At 34.5% G+C, this 11,727-nt stretch overlaps 1 protein-coding gene across 1 annotated transcript in view; it reads right to left on the bottom strand.

The window, feature by feature from the left end:
• Positions 1 to 1,610: 1,610 nt before the first annotated feature.
• Positions 1,611 to 11,727, bottom strand: part of ODF2L (outer dense fiber of sperm tails 2 like) — a 55,766-nt gene continuing 45,649 nt past the window's right edge. Inside the window, exons 14-20 of the mRNA XM_032155463.2 lie at positions 11,192 to 11,307; positions 9,146 to 9,304; positions 8,049 to 8,087; positions 7,493 to 7,578; positions 7,249 to 7,411; positions 5,590 to 5,715; positions 1,611 to 4,935 (exon numbers count right to left, since the gene is read on the bottom strand). Coding sequence (XP_032011354.1) covers positions 4,918 to 4,935; positions 5,590 to 5,715; positions 7,249 to 7,411; positions 7,493 to 7,578; positions 8,049 to 8,087; positions 9,146 to 9,304; positions 11,192 to 11,307 — 707 coding nt within the window. The 3' untranslated portion in view covers positions 1,611 to 4,917. The remainder of the gene's footprint in view (positions 4,936 to 5,589; positions 5,716 to 7,248; positions 7,412 to 7,492; positions 7,579 to 8,048; positions 8,088 to 9,145; positions 9,305 to 11,191; positions 11,308 to 11,727) is intronic.

Here is an 11,727-nt window from a genome sequence, read left to right as displayed (position 1 = left end):
ACACAGGAAGGGGAACATCACACTCCGGGGACTGTTGTGGGGTGGGGCGGGGGGAGGGACAGCATTAGGAGATATACCTAATGCTAAATGACAAGTTAATGGGTACAGGAAATCAACATGGCACATGGATACATATGTAAAAAACCTGCACATTGTGCACATGTACCCTAAAACCTAAATTATAATTAAAAAAAATAAAAATAAAAATAAATAAATAAATAAATAAAAGATTTTTTTTAAAGTGACACTGATCTTGTTAGCAATTGTTGGGTAAAAAGTGTGGCCAGTTCTGACACTCTGTATTTTGCTATTTTAAGAAAAATACTATAAAGAAATTGGGTCACTAGAAAGTAAGCATCTGTGGATGATATGACAGTCTTAAAAGTGAGGGGATCAGAGGGGACCAGGTCCCCATCTCTGATCGGAAAAAGAGCATAAAACATCTTAAAGAGATACTTCGGTTCATAGGCTGGAACTGTGTAGTTCACAACCTGCCTTTTTTAGTGATCTTTTAAGACCTGAGTGTTCCTCTGAATTAACAGTTCTCAAGTCATTGTCCAAGAGGAGTCACTGTTACTTGATCCTTTGTAAACCACGTCATCCCCTTTTAGAGTATCCTGCCTTGGCACACACAGTGGGAGATTATAGCAAACAAGTTCTTTTTCAACTTGGAAAATTTTATCCCAATACTAAAGACCTTATTTTAAACCTTCTTGATGTTAAGAGTGCTTATTTTGATCATCCCCATGTGAGTTGGCCATGGAAAGGGTGGGATAAACTGTTCCCCTTTAATCTTTTATTTAACTAAGGGGCTCTAGAATGTCTAAAATAATAATAATATCAGATAATCATTAGTATAAAACGAATAAAAGAGACTACAAATTGAAGACGGCCTGAATGTCTATTCTTTATAAAGAAAGAATGTATGACCACATTTTCATCTGTCATTAGCAGTTGGTACTTAATAGCGATGACTTAAAATTGTATACTTAAAACCTAACAGAAATTATAATGGCAACTCAGCATATATGTGAAACAATATTAAGTGTAGTATATTGAGACATTTAGTAGCTTTAGAAAGTATGTAATTACACCATTATTAAAAATTAAAATTCAGAATATTTTACATTATATTTATATATCACAATACAAAACAATTATATACATTATTTAAAATCATATTGACCAAGACTTACTACAAATTCACTTGATTGAATGGTGGCTACAAACATCACAAAGAATGAATCTGACTTCCATGTGTATGTGTGAGAAAAATATTCTAACCAATTTAATTTTAAAATAAATTAAACCAGAGATAAATAAGAATTATCTGGCAAACAGGAATAGTAACAACTATCCTATTTTAAAGTTTCACCTGGTAGTATTAGATGTAACTGGTAGTATATTTATTTTTTTACCTAATCACATTTTAGACTCATAATAAAAATCTCCTAGAGAAAATAAGTTTGACAATTTATTCAAACATTGTTACATAAGAAGTTTTAAGAAACTGTAAATAATTCTTAATACTCTCATTTTGATTTTCCGACTTCTCAAGACTATTTTGTACTTCTTTCAAACACACTTCCTGATGTTGTGCTTTCTAAAGAAAAAAGGAAAAAAATACAGATAAGTAATAATAGCATTCATTCCAAAGGACCAGAGTCATAATACTAAAAACAGATATACAATAACTAGATAATTTTTTGATTTTTTAAAAGAATACTCACATCTGATGTGTTCATTCTTAGAGCTTACTCTTCTTTAAAATAATTAAAGCACATACAGTTGATCTTCACTGATATAATTTATAATACACATTCATTTAGCCCCAAATTATTACATATTTAACATGACTAACTTAATAGGTTCTTTAACAACTGTCATAATTTCACATGTAACATGATATATTTTCATACTAGTTTTTGCCATTTTCTGTCTAAAAATTCACATTTTATTCCAAAATAATTAAATGTCTTAAAAGTTGATAGAATTCTAGTTTTGATAATGTGAACATTTTATTTTTAGAATCCCTTAAAAAATAAAAAGAATTCTTCATATTACAGTGGTTCTTTGAGGAAAAAATTTAAAACCGCAATACATTTTTTTTTAACTAAGGTGCATATGAATTCCTGAGTAGGTGAGTTCACTGACAATGCTTTAGATGAAGACAGGTTGCAAATATCATCTAGCTTCCAATTAAAATATAGACACCTAGATAGAAAAGAGAGAAATTTTACATCCTTCATATCAGGTGTTCAATGACACGTGATACCTTCTGAAACTGAGCAATGCCCAGCTCAGCAAATGGGGCAGGTAAAAAACAATGAGCTAGGCTGGGCAGTACAAAGTCACAGGATGAATACAATGAGTTTTACTCAACAATTTGGAAAGAAAAATCGTAACACATACTTATTTTGTAGGGTAGAATGTAAAATGTCAATGGATTTTAGGATAATACATAAGACTTCAAAGACATTTCAGGCTTCAGGAGGGGTGCCTTGGATTAAGCTGCTGAGGTCATCCTCAGATCTGTACATCCATTCTGCACCACCCCATTAGGGTACTTGGACAGAAAATACAAAAAGGCCTGCAGGTGAGCAGGGCACTGTGAGAGACACCAGGGATATAGACGACTATGCTTTCAGAGTGCTTACAATTCAAATGGGGCTGAAGCAGGTATATTAAATAAATACTGCCCACTTAACTGTTCCCTGGAAGGCATAAAACACACAAACTCATTTTTCAGCAATGTTTAAATCTATGCTTAGAATTCTAGAATTTTACTAGTACAAAAATTATCAGGTTTAACAAAACATCAGATCTTTATTTTTTTTTAATTTTTCTTTATTATACTTTAAGTTCTGGGATACATGTGTAGAACATACAGGTTGGTTACATAGGTATACACGTGCCATGGTGGTTCACTGCACTCATCAACCCGTCATCTACATTAGGTATTTCTACTAATGCTATCCCTCCCCTAGCCCCCCATGCCCTGACAGGCCCTGGTGTGTGATCTTCCCTGCCCTGTATCCATGTGTTCTCATTGTTCAACTCCCACTTATGAGAACATGTGGTGTTTGGTTTTCTGTTCTTGTGTTAGTTTGCTGAGAATGATGGTTTCCAGCTTTATCCACGTCCCTGCAAAGGACGTGAACTCATCCTTTTTTATGGCTGCATAGTATTCCATGGTGTGTATGTGCCACATTTTCTTTATTCAGTCTATCATTGATGGGCATTTGGGTTGGCTCCAAGTCTTTGCTATTGTGAATAGTGCCACCGTAAACATATGTGTGCATGTGTTTTTATAGTAGAATGATTTATAATCCTTTGGGTATATACCCAGTAATAGGATTGCTGGGTTAAATGGTATTTCTGGTTCTAGATCCTTGAGGAATCGCCACACTGTCTTCCACAGTGGCTGAACTAATTTACACTCCCACCAACAGTGTAAAAGCGTCCTATTTCTCCACATCCTCTCCAGCATCTGTTGTTTCCTGACTTTTTAATGATTGACATTCTAATTGGTGTGAGATGGTATCTCACTGTAGTTTTGATTTGCATTTCTCTAAATGACCAGTGATGATGAGCTTTTTTTCATATGTTTTTTGGCTGCCTAAATGTCTTCTGTTGAGAAGTGTCTGTTCATATTTTTTGCCCACTTTTTGATGGGGTTGTTTTTTTCTTATAAATTTAAGTTATTTGTAGATTCTGGATATTGGCCCTTTGTCAGATAGATAGATTGCAAAAATTTTCTCCCATTCTGTCCGTTGCATGTTCATTCTGATGATAGTTTCTTTTGCTGTGCAGAAGCTCTTTAACTTGATCCCATTTGTCAATTTTGGCTTTTACTGCCATTACTTTTGGTGTTTTAGTCATGAAGTCTTTGTCCATGACTATGTCCTGAATGGTATTGCCTAGGTTTTCTTCTAGGGTTTTTATGGTTTTAGGTCTTACATTTAAGTCTTTAATCCATCTTGAGTTAATTTTTGTATAAGGTGTAAGGAAGGGATCCAGTTTCAGTTTACTGCATATGGCTAGCCAGTTTTCCCAACACCATTTATTAAATAGGGAATCCTTTCCCCATTGCTTGTTTTTGTCAGGTTTGTCAAATACCAGATCGTTGTAGATTTGTGGTGTTACTTCTGAGGCCTCTGTTCTGTTCCATTGGTCTATATATCTGTTTTGGCACCAGTACCATGCTATTTTGGTTACTGTTGCCTTGTAGTATAGTTTGAAGTCAGATGGCGTGATGCCTACAGCTTTGTTCTTTTTGCTTAGGACTGTCTTGGTTATGTGGGCTCTTTTTTGGTTCCATGTGAAATTTGAAGTAGTTTTTTCTAATTCTGTAAAGAAAGTCAACGGTAGCTTGATGGGGATAGCATTGAATCTATCAATTACTTTGGGGAGTATGGCCATTTTCATGATCTTGATTCATCTTATTCATAAGCATGGAATGTTTTTCCATTTGTTTGTGTCCTCTCTTATTTCCTTAAGCAGTGGTTTGTAGTTCTCCTTGAAGAGGTCCTTCACATCCCTTGTAAGTTGGATTCCTAGGTATTTTATTCTCTTTGTAGCAATTGTGAATGGGATCTATTTATTTTACTAGCTTTAGCCAAGTACTAGGGACATTACAGCAAAACCCACCTCATTTATTTTTTCAGAGGCTTCAATTACACAAAAAATAGCACACATATTTTACAATATCAGAAAGTCAAACGGTGAGTTAAAAAAAAGTTTAGAAATAAATGGAAGACCTGTGCTAAATTAAAGGTGATCAATGTTTTGTTCTGATTAAGTTGTCATGAAACTTTTGATGGCAATAAAATCAAATTGTGCATGTCAAAAATCATTTAACTCTTGAATCTTTTAGGTTTTCAACTTTTTAGACACTTGGGAATAAAAAAATAGATTTCATGGAGTCTTTGGATCCTGGAAAAAACACAGTATCATTATTCTCTATGTCATTATCTAGTAGACAGTTATTACGTAATTTAACCATGAGTAATGCTAGCTTTCAGAATATTCTATGCCAATTGACTGTTTCATGAGTATTCAGGAAAAAAAAAAACAGAAGAATAATTAAACACAGTCAATTTGGTATTTTCATTTCATGGCTGCATGGACCAAAGCATCCGTCTCACATGTATATCTAACAATACTGAATGTTTAATACAAAATAACTTTCTAAAACAAAATATTAATTATTCAAGACAGATATAAAATCACTTGTAATAACAGTTTAAATTGTGTTTATCTTTAAAAAATGAAAAATTCATATCAGGATGAAATCAAGTAGATTATATCTGTAATTTTCATTAAGCAGTTGTCATTGCAAAAGTAATATGTAGGGAAAGGGCCTGATGAGATTTGATGAGATTTGAGGACAATGCAATACATGCCATCCAAGGAGGCAGAATAATAAATTATTTGGCATAACATTTTTATTTTTTATGTCTTATATTGCTTGTTATTTCTAATGTTATCAGTAAAACAATAGCCTTGATTCACTCACTTTGTATTTTCTACATGGTAAGAATGTTAAATGTTATCTTTTATAATATGTTAAGCCATGCTTATACTTACACTGTTCATTTTGCAAACAAGTTGATTTTGTTCTTCATTTTTCTTTCTAAGCTCAGTTTCCAGATCTAATATTTTAATTTGTAAAGCACTCTCTCTAGATGACATTTTCTCTATTTCTTCAGCAACCTGTAATTTTTATCAAAAGAGTAAAATAAAGTGCTTTCTTTAAAATATGATTTAAAGCCTTGACAATTATATTGTACCTTTTTTCTAAACAGATATTACTTGTATGTTATATCCAAGTTTAAAGATGTTCTGTCTTGAAGAAGCACTTATAGTGTAAGTATGTACTATACTTATCTTCGCAGCATTAAATATCTGCAAAATTGGCTTGAGATGGAAGAGATGTATACATTTTCACTGCTCTGTGACTTAGGTAGGTGTTTCCTCCAACAATATATTTTAAAAACAGACTGAGACCAATTACCATTTTTATAGCATTTATATTCACCAGGGTGTTAAGAGCAGTGACGGAACATAGAAATTTCTTGTTAAATACTCACTATACACTTGGATTAATAGAACTGGGAGTAGGAATTGGTATACACACTGCCTACAAACACACACACACAAACACAGAGACTGGTTCTTCACCTATTCACTTCCAAACTCGTCTGAATTTGAATTTTCATATTTCTCTGATTACTTATTTTAGCAGGAAGTCTAGCTTAGTTATGTTCATCTAAGGAATCAGATATGTGGAAGCCTATTTGTAAGAATGCTGGGCTGGAGCCACTAGAATGAGAGTAGAGGCAGGGACTGATCCAAACAAGGAGCTAGTGGAAAGGACTGTCCTCCAACCTAATTCCTATGAACTCGGTTCTAAGTTATTATAAAGATTTCTTCTGTACATATTCCAAGCACAATTATGCATGAGAGATGCCAGTGTGATCTGAAGCTATGGGAGAAAGGGCCCTTAGGACAAACATTGACGCCCTTGGCGCCGTCCCCTCAGTGTGGGCAATGGTAACAGGGCAGTGATGGCACTCTCACGTGGGCAGAAACTACAGATAGCCCCATATTCCACTGTAGCAGGAGGGAAAGGAGGGGGCAGACATACCTCTGGGACTCTGAATTCTTCCATTCAGGAAGGAATCTGAGAGCATACCTGGCATTTCTAAAACGCACTTAGGCTGAACCCTACCAGACTATGAGAGTGCTGAGAGCTAAGGCCAGGTCTTATTCATCTTTGCATCTCAAGCACTAGCAGATTGCCTGATACTGAAGTATTCATTGAATGCTAACCTAATGGATGTAACTGAAATTTAATATTGTATGTATTTATCTATGCAACAATATTTGTCAAAAGGGACTTGAACTTTACAGCTCACTGAATCCTGATCAAAACAAAAATTTTCAATTATGTGCAGATTCAATTTGGTTGTATATAAAAAAGGTATGGGAGGAGATTATGTCTTCAAAGTATTTTCCATCTCTGCCCTTTCCCCAGCCACATTACCATTTATCTAGTGAAGTAACTCTAGCCTAGCAATATATCTGTTTTGCTTGAAAGGGAAGATAGTTAAAGAACAAAAATGTAATTGCTCCCTTCACCCTGTCATCAGGACAAAAACAATAACTACAGGTTCGGCAAGATGTTTAAAAAGATGACTCTTCGGTAAATGAATTAAAAAGTTTCTAAATAAAGGCCATGCATACCTTTTGTCTTCCTTCTTCTAAAGCGGCTTCCAGTTGTCTGGCCAATGCTGTATATTCTGCAGATTTCGCTTTAAACTTAAGATTGCTGTGCTTAAGACATTCTTCTTGATTTGCCAGCTTCTTCTCAAGTTCTTTATTTTCTGCGTCCATCTGTTCTAATTTTCTTTTTACAGAAAACATATATTTTAAAATTTTAGTGTGCAGAGAAATACGCAGCAGCAATGTTAAGTAATTTAATACTTACTGTTGAAGGTTTTCACACTTCAACTGAATGAGATAGTTTTCCTCTTCCAGAGAAAGCTTTGTCAGAAGATTGTGATTTCCATCAACCTAAAAGAAAAAGTTTTCTTAGTCACTTTCTTCACAATCAACTTCCAAAGAAATCCACATAATTTATTGTTAGAACAACCACAAGCAACGAAAAGGTATAAATGTTACTACTCTTACACAGAAAGACACCAAGAAAATGTTACACTGTTAAAATGAAGTTTTAAATTCCTGGCTATGTTGCCTGTATTGGAAAATAACCAACTAAAAAAAAATTCAGGATGACGGCAGTTAAAACACTTTGAACAACACCTTATTGAAGAAAGATATTTATTTTGTTAAGTTGAAATAGGAAAATTTTAAACAGTATTAATCTCCTATTTTTTGATACCTAGGGTTTCTCTTACGGTTTTCTGTTTCACCTAAAAATACTGATTAATAATTGAGTATATGTGAGGTCGAAACTGTAAGTAAAATACATATTTTTTTGAGATGCAAAGTGAAGTAAACAAATCAACCAAAGACACACTCACCCATGCCAAGATAGAATATTCTTCCCACTGCTTCAAAATCTGCTCTAAATAATGTAAGAAGCTTTAAGGAAAAAATTTTTTTCTCATAATTTGAATTAGTAATTTAGGCTAATCTATGTCATTTGATATTTTACTAGAAAAATCTCTTCTCAGGAATTTAAACTCTAAAATTTTGTCTGCATATTTTTATCTAACTTTTAAGTTCAGGGGTACAAATGCAGGTTTGTTACACAGGTCAACTTGTGTTATGGGGGTTTGTTGTACACATTATTTCATTGACTAGGTATTAAGCCTAGTACCTGTTAGTTATTTTTCCTGACCCTCCCCCTCCTCCCACTCTCCACCCTCTGAAAGGCCCCAGTGTGTGTTGTTCTTCTCCATGTGTCCACGTGTTCTCATCATTTAGTTCCCACTTACTAAGTGAGAAAAGGCAGTATTTGGTTTTTTGCAAAATTAGAATCCAGATTATATTTGGAAGATAGACAGGGAATGCTTCCTAAAACTGTCTTGAAAGTAAAAGAAAAAAGACTTGTTGCCACCCTTGGACTGCTCCTTTAAAAAAAAATTCATTAATTAAAAAAATATTGAGTGCTTGCTATGTTCTAGGCATTGAGCTAGGAGAAGGCTATGTGGCTACTAACAGGATACACCTGATCCATATTCTGATGGTATAAAAAGTAAAACAGGAAAAAAAACAGACTGAAAAATATCCCAAAAAACTTGACGTACAATTCTAATTAAAATAAATTCAATTTTTGTAATGTAAGTTTCAATAATTTACCTTATCCTTACATCAAGGAACATATATGTAAGTATAACTTTGCTCCTTCTCTCATTCTATTACCATGTCTTCAAATGTCTATAGATTGGCAAGAATAAACTAAAATAGGAATTTTAATTACCAATTTTTCACCATAAAATACTAAAAAAATACCTTGCAAAACAGTATTATAGTATCTGCATGAAAATGATGTTTTACGAACTAAGTAGATGGGAATTTAAAAATCAAGCCCTGACATGAGTGCCCTCAACTGGTGAAATCATTCCAAAGCATTCTTTTAACACATTTAGCAAAACTCAGAAGGACGGCTGGACACCTGGCCCTGAAGCTCCCTAATGGTATGTTCCTGGTCTGCACACTTCCCCTTGCAGCACTGCAGACTCTCCTGACACTCGTGAAGCCTCCGTTCCACCGCCGTCAAGGAATCGCAGGCACGCTCTAACTCCTTCAGATGAGACTCCATCTGGCCTCTCATCTGAGTTGTGGCAGTAGGGAAATAAGTGCAAGATCACACATTCAGCATTAATATTTTTATTATCTTAAATACTAGATATGCTTGTAACATAAGTATTTTAGGTATAATGGCTTTAAATAAGAACACAACTGAATAAATATTAATTTAAACTCTGTTAAATAAGAATGTGTAACTAAAAAGCGGGGTAGACTTTAGTTTTCAAAAAGTTTGTTGAGCACATAAATAGGGTAAATTAGCTGACAGGGTGGATGTTTAACTAATTTTTAAAAGCAAATTTTTAAAATCCTGGCATTATATTCAAGCATAGATTATCACTAATAATCATTACTAATAAAGCTGTAGTTGTCTACTGTCCAGCTATAGGTTCTAAAGGAATTGTCACTTTTAGTCATTCAATCTTATAACTCAGATACTTACCTAAATTAGAGCAGCTTGCTTCACTCATCTTAGCCAAAACTGATAGGGTTTACTGTATATTATTTAAAAATAGCCAGTATCATCAGTTCTCACTTGCCTTTAATTTGGCCATTAATGTTACTATCAACAAATCTCTCTAATTTCATCTACATTAATCTGTTTTGGCTACTGCAGTTCCTCACTGCAGCACTTTTGTGGAGAGGTGAAAAGCAGCAACCTTAAGAAATGTTTGCACTGCTAATTACAAAAAATAGCCAGACTCTTTCCCTGAGACAGGAACATCTAATAGTTTCTGTGTAGTATCTGGCATTCTTGATCAGGAAAGATAAAACCAGAACAAAGGATCCCTCAGTGTCTCTAAAACATCTTAGAGGCCATGAGAAAACCAGGAGACTTAAAACAGTGAAGTAAGAAAAAGAAAAATTTCATTTAAAAAAAATAGTTGTCTTGTTAAATACCAGTAAGAAAACATTGTGACCTCACAGTATCTGAAAAAGACAGGCTCCAGCCCTTTCTGTCATTTGAACAGGATTGTAAAATATGCTTTTATTTACAGTGCTGCCTAGCAGAAAAGGAGACATTTGCACTAGTATGTTTCATGAGCAAATGAGACCAAAAGACATGAAATGGTTTATTCACTGGCCTGCTAAAAATAGGTGAAAAGTAATTCCATGAAAGCAGTAAGTTGTGCATTCAGTGGGCTATCTTTATTTCTGTATAACTGGAGGATGCTTGCCCTGGCTGACCTCTTCTTCACATTATTGCCTTGCTCTGACTTCTCAATCCTAAGATAGGGGAGCAACCCAGAGAGAGTAACCTTATTAGATTCAGATGGAAGCGACCACTAACATCGCATGACCTCTGCTGCCAGGAGTCAGCATCCTACAACTTTCAGTGCTTCTTTACCAAAACAACAAAAAACCCACACAGAGATGAGGTTTCATTTAAAAACTTTAAAATATTCCAAAAACATCATAACTTGCCAACACTGGCCTTCCCTTCATTCTGTTGCAACAGAACAAATAAAAGGAAATGATGGTTTTTTAAAAGATATTATTTTTCTTCAAAAATGCATTTAGCAGATATTGGCTTTGCTTTTTCAGATGTAAAAGATTTATAACCAGAAAAAAAGGGTGAGATTAAAAATGAGAGGTACTTAGGTTTGTATACTTCTGATTGATAACCATTTTTTGAGCTATTTAAAGTCCACTCTTGCATCAGAAAAATTAAACATTTATGCTATTTTCCAAATAGTAACAAAAAAGTGAAAAAACATTCACATAAACGAACAACATTCCCAGCCTGGAAGAAACATTATTTCCTTGGAAAACAAACTCTTACAGAGGTTCAGACTAGTCCTTAGCCTAAGTATGAACTAGAGAAAATGACCAAAATGAATGAATTTGTGTACTATTCATAAAGTAAAAAATATATAAAATATTAATTATTTTATTTGAATTCCAAACGTACCTTCGCTACATTTTTATTTTTGGTTTTTGTTATTTGGTTATTTTTATGTAGCAAATTTTCGCATCTGCTTTTTACTATTTCAGCTGCTTCTTGCAACTTTTGTACCTGAAAATAAAGTATGAGAGAAACGTATTATTTTTAGAATCATAACATGAGATAAAAATCTAAAATTTGGCCGGGCGCGGTGGCTCACGCCTGTAATCCCAGCACTTTGGGAGGCCGAGGCTGGCGGATCACGAGGTCAGGAGATCAAGAACATCCTGGATAACACGGTGAAACCCCGTCTCTACTAAAAATACAAAAAAATAGCCGGGCGTGGTGGCGGGCGCCTGTAGTCCCAGCTACTCGGAGAGGCTGAGGCAGGAGAATGGCGTGAACCCAGGAGGCAGAGTTTGCAGTGAGCCAAGATCGCGCCACTGCACTCCACCCTGGGCCACAGAGCGAGATTCTGTCTCAAAAAAAAAAAAAAAAAAATCTCAAATTTAAAATTTCATTTTAAACAAGTCATTATTTTCTTTTCTTTTTTTTTTTTTTTT

The sequence above is a fragment of the Hylobates moloch genome, unplaced genomic scaffold (assembly GCF_009828535.3).
Source record: "Hylobates moloch isolate HMO894 unplaced genomic scaffold, HMol_V3 SCAFFOLD_5, whole genome shotgun sequence".
NCBI classification, from domain to species: domain Eukaryota; kingdom Metazoa; phylum Chordata; class Mammalia; order Primates; family Hylobatidae; genus Hylobates; species Hylobates moloch.
Note: the sequence above shows the minus strand (reverse complement) of the source record. Positions and strands in the feature narration are given on the sequence as shown.